The following is a 14097-nucleotide window of genomic DNA, read 5'->3' as shown; positions in this document are numbered from 1 at the left end:
ACAATGAACAATTTCAGGAACTGGGCATGGCTAGTCTAGTGAAGATAAGGACCAGGGGAGACATGATAGCAGCCTTCCAATATTTGAGGTGCTGCCACAGAGACGAGGGGTCAAACTATTTTCCAAAGGACCTGAAGGCTAGACAAGGAATAATGGATGGTAAACTGATCAAAGACAGATTCAACTTAAATATAAGGAGACATTTTATAACAGTGAGAGCAATCAGTTAATGGAATAGAAGTTGCCTTCAGAAGTTGTGGGAGCTTCATCCTTGCAAGCTTTCAAGAAGAGACTGGACTGCCATCTGTCAGAAACAGTGGAGGATTTCTTGGTTGGGTGGTGGGTTGGACTAGATGACCTACAAGATCCCTTCCAACTCTGTTAATCTGTTAAACTCCTAGAAATCCCCAGCCAGCCATGCTACCTAAGGAATCCTGGGAGTTGAAGTCCACAAGTCTTACAAAGACGCCCAGCTTGGAAACGTCCGCATAGGGGACTGAAGGCCCGAAAAGGGGTATTTGCTCCTTTCTGCTGGATGGTTGTGAAGGTCATTGCTGAAAAACACCCCTTGTTTCTCTCCTTGCAAAGCAAACAGACTTAAATGTGAATAATTAAACAGTCAGGCGGTTTCAGAAGGGGAGATGAGAGTTTATTCCCTGGTCCTTCCTCTTTTCTTTTCGGAGTGCACTGAAGAGAAAGCAGAAGACAAGGCTTTCCTTAATCATTCCCTTGGACTGGGGGCTGGACAAGCAGAGTGGGGGGCTCCAACCATTGGAGGAAGTGAGCTGCAGCTCTCCATCCTCCGCTTGCAAAGCTGCAGAGGGTCGGGCACCTGAGGGTTTCCCAGGGGCTTTCCACTTTGAAGAAGATCCTCTGCTTCCTCCCTTCTCTCCTCCACCCCCCCAGACGCCCAAGAAGACCTTAAAGGATGGGGAGGAAATCCCCTCCCCTTGTGTTTCATGGACCCTTTTTAAGATAGGAAACCCAGAAGACCGGATGAGATGCAATCTTGTGGCAGGAAACGCTGATTGCTTCAAAGGGTTTTATAAACCCCTGTTTCCATCACAAACTCCACCAGCGGTTCCAAGGACCAGGAGATCCAGCAGAGAAGAAGCAAGGGAGACCAGCAGATCCACCCTCCACCAGGGATTCCAGATCTTTCCAACCAGGTGAGCCCCCCAGAAGTGTCAAGAACACCCACCCCCCCAAATTAGCAGCGGAGTGGAACTGAGCGAGGACAAGGCTTCACCTGAACCTCTGAATAGAATAGAGCTGGAAGGGACTTTGGAGGTCTTCTAATCCAGCCCCCAGCTCAAGCTGGAGAACCTGTAGCATTTCAGATAAGTGACTGTCAAGTCTCTTCTTAGAAACCTCCAGTGATGGAGCCGCCCACAACCTCTAGTGGCAAGCTGTTCCACTGGTTAATTGTCCTCCCTGTTAGGAAGTTTCTCCTTAATTCCAGATTGCTTCTCTCTTTGGTTAGTTTCCATCCATTGTTTCTTGCCCTGCCGTCCCATGCTTTGGAGAATAATTTGACCCCCTCTTCTTTGGGGCAGCCCATCAAATACTGGAATCCTGCTTTTTTTTCATATTTAATATTTTTTTATTTTAAACAGATAAGCACATCAACAAAAACAAACACATAACTTAAAAACAACATAGGAAAAATAAGTTCCATTGTATATCATACCGCAGTTCCAAATCGGTTTCTTTGCAATTAGTGTTTTCCCTACTATACATTTCTATCTTTCATTCATAATCTCCTTATTCGTTATCCATTTTTATGTACATTTCTTTATTTATTTAAACTTAGCTACTTATGACCAAATATTATTTACCTATATTATGCTTTATATTTTTACTGTCATTTATTCTCTTACATACAGATTATAGATACACATTCACATAATTATTCTTTTTCTTTGCCATTCTTATATTATTATTATTCCATTTGAAAAGTTATAAGGTATAGTTTTAAATGCTTTGTTTACCATCCTTCGCGCCTGCTAAGACACCACCTCGTTTTCTCTTTCTTTTCTTTTCTCCCTCCCTTCCTTCTCTACTTCCTTCCTTCCTCCTCTCCATCCCCTTCTTCCTTCCCTTACCTCTTCCCTACTCCTACCCTTTTTCTTCTCCTTCCTACCTTCTCTCCTTCTCTTTCTTTCTCTTCCTCCCTCCTCTTCTTCTTTTTGTAAGAGCCAAGGTGGCGCAGTGGTTAAATGCAGCACTGCAGGCTACTGCTAGATCAGCAGGTCAGCGGTTCAAATCTCACCGGCTCAGGGTTGACTCAGCCTTCCATCCTTCCGAGGTGGGTAAAATGAGGACCCAGATTGTTGGGGGCAATATGCTGACTCTCTGTAAACCGCTTAGAGAGGCCTGAAAGGCCTATGAAGCGGTATATAAGTCTACTGCTATTGCTATTGCTTTTTCTCTCCCTTCCACCCACCTTCCCTTACCTCCTTCTTCTTCCCTTACCTCTCCTCCACACTTCTTCCTCTCCTACTATCTCTCCTTCTCTTCCTCTCTCTTCTACCCTCCACTCCTTTCCTTTCCTTCGTCCCTCCACTCTCTACTTCCTTCCTCCCCTCCTTTCCTTCCTTCTTCCCTTCCTTTCTTTTTCTATTGTTATAGGTGTCTCTTTCAGATCCCAGTTCATGTTTTCTTGGGGATGGTATTTCCACACACTCAACTTTGTTTCATATCCTTTCCTTTTTTCTTTAGGATTCTACAGTCTATTTTCCAGCTATCGTCCTGATTTGAATTCACAAATCTTGGCCCCCTTGTTTTACTCATAATTATTATTTTTGAGTGTTATTCTATTTTTTCGTTGCTTTTTTTTTATTCCTTTGCTCCATCCAAATATACCAATTATCCCATATCCGGTAGAATTCTGATTCTTCCTTTCTCTGTATTTCTTTCGTTAATTTATCCATTTCGGCACAGTCCATAATTTTTCTCATTATTTCATCTTCATTTGAGGAATACTGTGGAATCCTGCTATTATGTTGCCCCTAATTCTTCTTTTTCATTAGACTAGCCAAAACCAAATCCGGTAGCCGTTCTTCATATGTTTTGGTCTCCAGATCTTTGATCATCTTAGTTGCTCTTCTCTGAACTTTTTCCAAAGTCTCAACATCTTTTTTTTTTCGTAGTATGGTAACCAAAATTGGTTGCAGTATTCCAGATGTGGTCTCTGACTAGGGTTTTATAAAGCAGCAGTAATACTTCACATCATCTTGATTCTGTGCCTCTAGGTTTTTTTTGGCTGCTGAGGCACACGGCTGGCTCATATTTAAGTTTTTTAAGTGATCGTCCACTAGGACTCCAAGGTCCCTCTTACTGTTTTTGTGCCGGATCTCACCCAATCTGTACACCCAATCTGTACTTATACCTTGGATTTTTCCTGCCTAAATGTAAAACTTTCCTTGTCTCCATATTAAAATTCATGTTGTTGAAGAGGGCCCATTGATCAAATCTGTCAAGATCATTTTTTGATCCTGAGTTTGTCTTCTGGAGTGTTGGCTATTCCTGCCAGTTTAGTGTCATCTGCAAATTTGATGAGTTCCCCTTCTATTCCTTCATCTAAGTCATTGACGAAGTTATTGAAGAGCACCTGAGTCGGAGCCTTGTGGTTCCCCACTGCTTATTTCTTTCCAGGTGGTGGATGTAGTACCATTAAGAATTACTCGTTGAGTACGGATTGTCAGCCAGTTACAATTTCCTCTGGGGTGATTCTGTCTATTCCACATTTTCCTAGCTGATCAAGAAGATGGTTGTGGTCTACTTTGTCAAATGCATCTAAGTATACTATGTCCACAGTATTTCACCCGTCTATAATTTAGTCACTTTGTCAAAGAATGAGATAAGATTGGTTTGGCATGATCGGTTTTTAACAAAGTTATGCCGGCTACTAGTTTTAACTTTCTTTGCTTCTAGTTACTCGCATATCTGTTTTTTTATTATCTTTTCCAGGATCTTCCCAGGTTTTGATGTTAGACTGATTGGTTTGTAGTTTCCTGGGTCTATTTTTCTTTTTCCCCCCACTTTTCTGAAGATGGGAATCACCCTTTTCCAATCTTCAGGTACTTTCCCTGTGCTTCAGGATTTTTGAAAGATTTGGTGCAGTGGCTCTGACTGCCGGCTCCTTCAGAACTCTGGGATGTCATCTGTCAGTTCCCAGTGATTTTTATTCCTCAAGGCCAGATAGGCGTTCTCTTATCATTTTCTTGCTTATTTTTTTTATTTTATTTCTAGTTTGTCTTTTGCAGTAGGTTTTTTGGGGTATGTTGGGCTATAATTTATTTTTGTGCAAAGATTGATGCAAAGAATGACTTAAGCAGCTGTTTTCTCCCTACTAGCTGCTACCTCCTTGCCACTTTCTCTCTTTAGTGGACCTAAATTCCTTGATTTTTCTCTTGTTATTTGTATGTTGAAAGAAACTTTTTAAAATTATCTTTGACTTTTGTTGCAAGTCTTTCTTCATTTGAGCCTTTGCTTTCCTGACTTCATCTTTGCAGTTTCTGGCTGTCTGCTGATAATTAGCCTTAGTTATGTGTCCTTCTTTCCATTTTTTTAATTGTATTTTTTATCTTTTAGTTTGTCAGAGAGACCTTTGTGCAGCCATGCTGGTTTCTTCTTGAATTTCTTTTTTTAATTATTTTTCATTATGCAATTTCCTTTGTTATATATAAATTTTTCATATCCACAATGGCAGTGTAATGTCTGGGTACAATCCCTTTTAAATACAAATAACAAACCTTATGCACACTTTGATTATAACCATTGTTCACTAAATCTATTCACCATAATTTTCACTTATCCTCATTAAACGGTTTTCATTATTTAATTAAACACTGTTCAGTTTTATCATATAATTAGTTAATATCAAACCTTATAAATATCACATTTATCACCATAATCCTCCAAATCAAATAATATTTCCTTATCCTACTTATTCAACATTCATTATTTAGTTACACACTTACTTCATTTTTATTTACATATCCTCCTTAATTTTAATTTTCTAGTTTCTGCTTCTGCTTCTATTTTCTTTCTTGAATGTCTTGTTTTTCTTTTTCAGTGGTATTGTGCTGGTCTGGGCTTTTACGGTGGCATTTTTCAGAGTTTCCCACGCTTCTTGACTTGTTTTCCTCTTTAGGCTTTTCATCCGTGAAATCTTTCCTAGGCTCTCTCTGAGTTTGTTAAGACCAGCTCTTTTAAAGTTTAAGACATTGGTTGGATTATTTTCTATTTCTTGTGTTTGCATTATATTGAATTCCAGGATGACGTGCTCATTTTCACCCAAGGTTCCGGTAACTTCAACTCCCTCCATCACTTCTTCTCTATTAGTATGAATGAAGTCCAGTATATATTTCTACTTTGAGTTCCCCCCTCCTCCTCGTCTTTTTGGATGATAAAGTTGCCGGCTAGGTTAGATAGGAATCTGTTTGATCTCCCACTCGCTCTAGAGTTTGCCTCCCCTTTGATATCTGGATAGTTAGAGTCTCCCATTACTACTGTGATGTGCTTCCCACATACGTTTGTTAACGGGTTGGCAAAGAGTTTGTCTATTTCTTCTGATTGATTGGGTGGCCTGTCACTTGGTCCTCCAAAAAGGATCCATCCATGTATGTTTGTGTGTGTGTGAGAATGGGAGGGGCTTGGTGCCTGGAGACAAACCTGTCTTTGCTCTTCTTCCTCCTTCCCTGAAAGCCTCTAATGGGAGGGAGACCTTGGCTGAAGCCTCTGCGCTGAGGAGAAAAGGAGGAAGTGGGCAGGTGTGTGAATTTGAGTGTGTGAATGTGTGAATGTGTGTTCTTCTTGGCTGACTTTATTCCCCCCCCCCAATATAAACAACTTGGAGATGTTACCTGATTCTCACCAGGGACCCTATTTTTAGGAGACAGAAGGAAGGTCTCTGCATCACCCCCCCAGACTCCACCCCAAAAGAATCCCCAATTTTAACACCAAGGCATCCCTTTTCCCTCTGGGGAAAGAGAGTCATGACCCTGCATCGCCCTCTACTGGTGCAGAGGGGAATTGCAACCATCGTGTTTATGTAGTGTCAAACTTGATTTCATTGAGGGGATGGGTTAGGGGTGGGCGTGGCCAGGGTTAGTGTGGCCAGTTCAACATCGCTTGTGTCAGGGGTGTCCCGAACACTCTGCCAGCAAAAACGGTCTCCCGAGCTTTGTTTCGGCTGCGACGGCCTCCCGAGTTCCATTTTCCCTGGCAGAGGCCCCGTGGACCAGTCCTTCAGTGTTTCCAGGTGGGCCCATTGGGCCAGATCTAAGCACCCCGAGGATTGTATCCGGCCTGCTGGCCTTGAGTTTGACACTCCCAATGTAGTGAATATCGGAGGCCTTGAGCCTTTGAGAGGTAGCATGCGATGAAATTTCATTTCAATTTATGCCAATTAGTATACATTGAAAGCGACAATAAAGTTATTCTAGGTTCTAAGTCTAAGTTCCAGAAGTGGGTTCTGGCTTCTGTTACTGCTGGTTCGCTCAGGGATGTGCTTCGGGCGCTTTGCGCGCATGAGCAGTATTTTAAAAAATGTTGCTGTGCATGTGTAGAAGCAAAAAACAATACACTGATAGAACCGGTTTGGCGCCGTGGCTGGCCGAGTTACTACCTACTCAGCCGAACCGGTCTGAACCGGTGGGAACCCACCTCTGCTAAGTTGCACCTAAAACAATATGACTGGAAGGACAAGGTTATGTTATTCAAAGGAATACCATTCAAACCCTAACCATCATTTAAAGGAAAAAGGGGTCACAGTCCACTTTGGCAGCATGCCAACCAAGCCCAGGGGGAGTTTTCACTCAAAGGGTGTGTTGCTCCTCTGCCCCCAAAAATGCCTGTCCCGCTGTACCCCATCCTTGCCTGAGGATCTGACCATTTGGGACCCCAGGAGGTTTCGGTGGAGCCACCAGCTGTCCACTGCCCCACTGCCCTGGGCAGAGGAGCCCTTGTTCATCCCTCTCTAACCGAAACCTCAGCGCTCACATCCTGCAGCCCCTTAAAAGAGAGTCGTGGGTCAGACGCGGCCTCCTCCAGAAGGTTCTTCTCTCGTGCAGGGCCCCAGAATCGTCAGCAACACACACCCAACCTGAGCATGGTGCATGCAGAGGAGACCGTTGTGACCCCAGCCCTGGGACGCCCCTTCCAGCTGGGCATGCTGTACGATTGTCGCAAGGATGAACTGATCCCAGGTAAGAACTGGAAGAGAGACGGAGGGGTCTCGGGAGGGAGGCAGGCAGGCAGTGCCATCAATGCTCAGGAACACTTCAGTTTTTTAAAAAAAAATGAATTGCATTAGTTCACAGTATAAGATAGAGCCGAGGTGGCGCAGTGGTTAAAAGCAGCACTGCAGGCTACTTCAGCTGACTGCAGTTCTGCAGTTCGGCTGTTCAAATCTCACCGGCTCAAGGTTGACTCAGCCTTCCATCCTTCCGAAGTGGGTAAAATGAGGACCCGGATTGTTGTTGGGGGCAATATGCTGACTCTGTAAACCGCTTAGAGAGGGCTGAAAGCCCTATGAAGCGGTATATAAGTCTAACTGCTAAGATACAAAGGAAAAACAAAAGTGAAGAGTAGGAAAATTAGGGAAGGAAAACGTGGGGGAAAGCAAGGTGGGGAAGAAAAGAAAAGCCATTGACTTCCAACTCCCATTGGTGCAGTAGAATTGAACATGAACATCAAAGCTCAACTTTTTTTACTTTTACATAATTGTATAAACTAGCCAATTCACTATTTTTTATTTCTTCAGTCAATGTAGCTGTCCCTGATAGTTCCATCCGTTTTGGAAGCCATTCGGCCAGTCTGGGGATCGAGGTGATCTTCCATTGCTGCCCAATACATGCAGAACAAAGTCGATTTCATTGAGGGCTGCATCCGGGTTGTGTTTGACCTCAAGGGGCTGGGTGGGCGTGGCCAAAGTGGGTGTGGTGTCAGCAGGCAGAAGCACAGGGTGGGGGAGGTAGGGGATCCCGACATCCTGTGCGGTTGCCTGACCCAGCGCAACGAGAGATGGTGGGACAGAATGGGTAGTACATTGGGACTGCCTGCCCCCCCCCCCTCCTCATGCCTCTCCCTGTCTCTGCTGCACACTCTTCACGCAGAGGGAGAATACTTGCAAATGGGGCACTTTGAAATGGAGCTAATAGCTGGTCATGTGACCGGGTGGGCATGGCCAATTAAGCAGTCCATTAGGCAATAGACACAAATTAAACTTTGTTTTCTCCTTGGGAGTGTTTTATTTCTTCCTTTTTTCTTTTAAATTTTTTTTTATTGAAGGTTATAAAAAAAGGCAAGATTTACAAAATACAAAAAAAAATAAAAATAAAACTCGTTACATATTTACAGCGCAGACGGCACTGTTCATCTCACATAGTTCATCTCACCTTGCCTAGTATAAGACTAGGTTACTAATTCTATGCAGGTATTTATAACGGATTTTTCCTATCAGATCATCAAAGTTTTTCCAACACTGTAGTCTATTGATATTACTTGTAGGTGAATTCTCACCTCTAATACATTTCTTATCTCATTTGTCACTTAGTCTTTGTGTATTGTATATTTAAATTGTTACTTAAGTCATTTTAAGTTAATCAGCTATCTCATTTTATATCTTAATTCTCATTGTCTTTCTTATCAAACCATTTGTATAATTTCTCCCAGACTTGTAGAAGTCTGTGTTTTCTTTTTCGTTAATCAGCATTGTTTTATTTATTTCTGTTTGCAGCCTGTTTTTGGCCTCCCAGGACATCTGCACAGCCCGGTTTTGGCTTCCCCATCCTCCAAAAAGTGGGCGGGGAGGGCAATGTGGACGGGGCAATCTCTTGGTCCCGCATGGGCCTGATTAATGGCTTCAGCAGGCCACATGTGGCCCGCGGGCCATAGTTTGAAGACCCCTGTGCTAGACCAATCAAAAGAAAAGAAACCAAAACTCCCCCCCCCCTTTCCAGCCAAAGCAAAGCACCGTTCAAGGAAGCTTTGGGTTAAAAGTAAGAGTTCAGCAGAATCGGGTGAAGCTTATTAATTTGGCCTCCTGAAGCCTCAGAAATGATGATATTCCACAAAAAGGAAAAAGCAGGCTGCCGCCAGGGGAAGCCTCTTTTAAGAAGAAAAGATAAACATCTAAAAATGAGTGTCTATGAAGCAGTGACGGAATGTACTGTCCATTTAAATGGCGGGTTCCTACACGATGAACTGCCCCTATCCGCGGGGACGTTTCTTCTGCCTTGGAAAGCTTTCTAGAGCAGTGTTTCTCAACCTTGGCGACTTTAAGTCCTGTGGACTTCAACTCCCAGAATCCCCTAGCCAGCTGTGCAGCTGGGAGTTGAAGTCCACAGGACTTAAAGTCGCCAAGGTTGAGAAACACTGTTCTAGAGCATATGACGGTGGGGGAGTCCGAAACAATCTAAAAAGATTATAACCAGCAAGTCCGCTGATTTCTGCCAGACATTAGTCTAGGCCCGTGATGGCGAACCTATTGGCACGCGTGCCAAAGGTGGCACGCAGAGCCCTTTTTTGAGGGCACGTGAGGCATCACCCTGTCAGCTCCAGTGCGCATGCGCGCACTGGCAAGATGATTTTCGGCCTTGAGTTTGGGCTGTTTTTCGCCCTCCGGAGGCTTCAGGAGGATTCCCTGAAACCTGCAGAGGGCAAAATAATGCCCAAGGCACAAAGCGGAAGTCCAGAGGCTTCAGTGAGGCCTGCGTGCATATGCGGGGGTGGGGGGTGAGGGGGGTTGTGCCAGCATGTGTGGGGGGAGAGCACTGCATTATGGGTGTGGACATGCACCTGACCTTTGCTGTTGGCACGCCTTCACCAAAAGGCCTAGGCACACTTCAGAGTTGAGTTCCTGGGCCTATGGCCTACTGGTAGAGGCATCTGCCTGGGAATGAGTATGCTTCCTTTGGCCAGGCACATAACAGGGCAGCCTGGATTGTCCACTGTTTTCTTCTGTTTCATGCAGGAGTCACCCTTTGGGACTACAGTTCTCTTCAGAAGGACCTGACCATCAAGCCTCAGCCCAGCATAGCATCGGAAATCATTACGTCTGACAGCATTGATGACAAGGCCTCTACCCTGGATGTCGACGCAAACATCAAAGCCAGCTTCATGGGGGGGCTGATTGAAGTGGGAGGGTCAGCCAAGTATCTTCACAATTCCAAAAAGTCCAAGAAACAGGCCAGAGTCACCCTTCAATACAAAGCCACCACCAAGTATGAACAGCTGACAATGAGCCAGCTAGGAATCCAGAATATCTCTTACCGAGACGTCTTTGAGCAGGGCACAGCCACCCACGTGGTCACTGCCATCCTCTATGGAGCCCAAGCTTTCTTTGTCTTTGACCAAGAGATTTCTTCAGAGGAGAAAGTACAAGATATTCAAGGAAGTCTCCAGTTATCAATCAAAGAGATGATATCTGTCTCGGGAGAAGGAAAGGCCAAAGTGAAAGAAGAAATGAAAAAGAATGATTCAAAACTTAATTGCAAGTTCCACGGGGATTTTTCTTTGGATAAAAGTCCAGTGACTTTCATAGATGCCATGCAAGTTTATGAAAAGCTCCCAGAATTCTTAGGGAAAGATGGGGAGAAGGCTGTGCCTATGAGAGTCTGGCTCTATCCTTTGACCAAGCTGGACACAAAAGCAGCTAAGATGGTCCGTGAGATCAGCCTATCTTTGATCTTCGATGCTGGAAAGATCTTGGAGGAACTCAATGAAATCCAGATGCAAAGCAATGATCTAGCCAGGAACGACACTTCTCAGGCCATCCCGGCAGTTCAAGGATCTCTGCAAGCAACACCGGCAGACTTTCCAGAAACAGCTGGCTAAAATATTGCCTTCCATCCGAGGAGGAGGAACGGAGGAACAGAAACTGGAGGACATCTTGACAGAGGTAAACCAGTCTCCCTTCAACAGCGAAAGACTCCGTGAATTTCTGGACACCAAAAAAAAAGAAATTAACTTTATCAAATCTTATCAGACCATTCTAAATATTAAAAACGTGATCTCATCTCAGAACAAGATGGAAGAATTAGTTCTTGACCCCGGGAATGTATATGTTGTCTCCTTCATATTTACTTCTCTGCATGAAGAGGAGTCATTTCTCTTGAGCTTACAGAAGGAATTATCGCCAAAATCAGATAAGTCCACAAACTCCCCTCCTGAGGGGAAGAAAGGTCTGGCCTGGTTTGAGGACAAGGAGGGGACCCGCAATGCTCGCCGAGCAGCCAAATCCGTCCGAGACTTTTTCAGTGTCAACCAATGCAATGAGAAGGTCTGCTTTGTTGTGGCCTCTCTCCCAGATGTGGACAACCCAGGAGCCTCAGTATATCTTTATGAAGATGGAGAGCTGGTCAGCAAGAACTTTGAGTTGCCCTCAAAACCTCTCCCTTTCCTGGTCAGTGAACTGAGACATGACAGCATTCAGCTGAAGTTTCAGCCAGTGGAATATGGAAAGGCTACAATCTCCAGCTATCTGGTAGAGTACAAGGTTGCAGGGGAAGAAAACTGGAAGACCATGAGGACAGAAGACACCAGGGAGATGTTCCTGCTGAAAGACCTGCCTCCAAACACAGAATACCAGTTCAAATACGCTGCTTGTTGCAAGGTAGGCCTTAGTAAATCCAGTGACCTGAGCCCACCCATAAAGACCCTTCCCACCAGCCCTCCTGAAAAATTGAGAATGGTCACTGCAGCATCTTCTGTCATCTCTGTGGTCTGGATGAGTCCCAGCATCGTTGCCTCAGGAGTTGTGGTCAAGGAGTACAAGGTGGAATACAGAATAGTGGAGGCTGGAGTTGGGAAGGACCAATGGACTGAAAAAAGGACTGGGAGGAAAACAGAATTTTATCCCGTTGAAGGTTTGAAGCCCCAGACAACGTATGGAATACGGGTGTCAGCCATGTGTGATAATGGGGCTCTGGGTGTCCCGAGCGAGGAGGTAGAGGTCTCCACATCACTGAAGGGAGAAAGTGAAGACACTGTAGCCTACCAGTTCCTTCAGAAAAGCTCCCTGGTGGAGGAAAGTCAGCCGTTAGTGTTCGCCCTTCCTCTGGAGAAAGTCTCCTCAGATGCCTCCACTTCCTGTCTCATGTACCAGCTTGGAAATGAGAACCCAGAAGTGCTCAACAAAGTGATTCTGATGATGGGGGCAACAGGGAGTGGGAAAACCACTCTGATCAACGGGATGATGAATTATATTCTGGGTGTCCAGTGGGAAGATAATTTCAGATTCAAACTCATTCATGAAACCACCCAGAGAACCAAAGCTGGAAGCAGGACGTCTGAAGTCACAGCCTATGTGGTGAACCATCAGAAGGGCTTCCGAATTCCCTATTCTCTCACAATCATTGACACTCCAGGATTTGGAGGCCCAAGAGACGCAGAGCAAGACAAACTGGTTGAGAAGCAACTCCTGGAGTTTTTCTCCACCCCAGAGGGCATTGACCATATTGATGCCATCTGCTTTGTGGCCCATTCAACTCACGCCCAGAAACCCATCTTTGATTCCATGATCTCCATGTTGGGAAGAGACGTGATGGATAACGTTCTGATCACCTTTGCAGATGGGGGCCCCACATCTGATCTGGAGGAAGGCAAAGTGCTTGATTTGCCAGGTGCTCAGAATGAGTCAGAAATCCATCGGTACTTCAGATTCAACAATTCAGCTTTCTTTGCTCCCCAAGAATACAGAGGAAGCCGTAATGTTGCTGCTGAAAAGTCCTGGAAAATGAGCACTGAGAGCATGAAGGATTTATTTGACTCATTACCGAAGCTGAAAACCAAAAGTTTAACCATGACCATGGATGTCCTCAAGGAACGTCAGGATCTGGAAGCTGCTCGTAGAAGACCTCCACCTCCTAAGGTTGAACAACTGCACCCAAATAGTTTCCAGATCAGTATTGATCCAGCAGCCATTGGGAAGCCTTCAGTCTCCAATTACCAGGTGGAGTATCGGGTTACAGAAGAGAATTGGAAAAGTCTCCAGGGAAAAGGCCCTAAGGATCAATTCATCCTGGAAGATGTCCACCTAAATCTTCAGTACCAATTCCGATGTGCAGCTGTGACTCCAGGAGGGCTCGGTCAATGGAGCGAGGCAATCACTTGCATCTTTCCCACGGGGAGGCCTGCTGAGGTAACTAGAAGGGGAGGAGGAGGAGGAGGAGGAGGAGGAGGAGGAGGAGGAGGAGGAGGAGGAGGAGGAGGAGGAGGAGGAGGAGGGGATGGAGGAACGAGTAGAATAGTCTGACAGCTCCTGCAGGATTTTACATGAATTGAGGGGACCTTCCCAAAATGTGTGTGCAAGGGTCCTTGCCCCCCACTCCCTGCTCAGGGAGAAATTCCATGGGACAGAGGAGGTTCCCAAAGGGTAAAATGAGGTGGTGGGGAGGAAAGGCACGGGTTCAAGTCCATATTCTCAGCACAGGCTGCTTGCCCAGGATTGCAGGGGATGCAGGAAAGAGCCCCCACCAAAGCCTCCTTCCCCCCCAGGAAGGATTCAATTTAGACCACCTTGGAGGGGCAGCTGGGAGGTCAAGGAGCGATTGGCTGGAGGGAACCTAGAGGAAGTCCACTTGGGGCAATCCCGGGGTGACCCTCGGAGATGATTTGGAGCTGCAGCAGGAGCAGCTGGAGCCCCAGAGAACAAGGTCCCTTCCGTGGAACCAGCTTTGGGAAGCTGACAGCCACTCTGGACATCAACATCCACCCACCCTCGTTCTGAAAACCCTCAAAGTGCAGGATCTCAAGGAAAGGGGGCATTGGGGGAAGGATCAAATGGGTCAGCCTCAAGGCCTGTGAGGAGGGGGGTGCTTTTTTAACCCTCCAATTCATGCTTGTGACTTCTGGGGAAGGAGAATTCCTGGCAACCTCCGAACAAGGCAGCCTCTCCTTTGGCTGATTCTGTTTTGCTTTTCACACAGAACTCCCGAGTTGTGTGCTGTGCGATGTGTCTGGAAATGGCTGGAGGCATCCGAGGTAAAGTCTTGGGCCCTGTGGGGGTGGGGTGGTAGGGTGGGGTGGAAGCAATTTTCCTGGTTGGAGGGACAGGCTAGGATGGCTTTACGCTGCTGACCGTGTCCC

At 45.5% G+C, this 14097-nt stretch overlaps 1 protein-coding gene across 1 annotated transcript; it reads left to right on the top strand.

The window, feature by feature from the left end:
* The first annotated feature begins 977 nt into the window (after positions 1–977).
* LOC106554410 (stonustoxin subunit alpha) lies at positions 978–12859 on the top strand. The gene is given in 5 exon segments (XM_087712265.1): positions 978–1169; positions 7080–7214; positions 9983–10790; positions 10792–12676; positions 12678–12859. Coding segments are annotated over 4 exon segments (2862 nt in total). The 5' UTR covers positions 978–1169; positions 7080–7117; the 3' UTR covers positions 12750–12859.
* The last annotated feature ends 1238 nt before the right edge of the window (positions 12860–14097 follow it).

The sequence above is a fragment of the Thamnophis sirtalis genome, unplaced genomic scaffold (assembly GCF_051295495.1).
Source record: "Thamnophis sirtalis isolate CommonGarterSnake01/CBP01778 unplaced genomic scaffold, rThaSir2_p1.2 scaffold_4, whole genome shotgun sequence".
Classification (NCBI taxonomy): Eukaryota; Metazoa; Chordata; class Lepidosauria; order Squamata; family Natricidae; genus Thamnophis; species Thamnophis sirtalis.
Note: the sequence above shows the minus strand (reverse complement) of the source record. Positions and strands in the feature narration are given on the sequence as shown.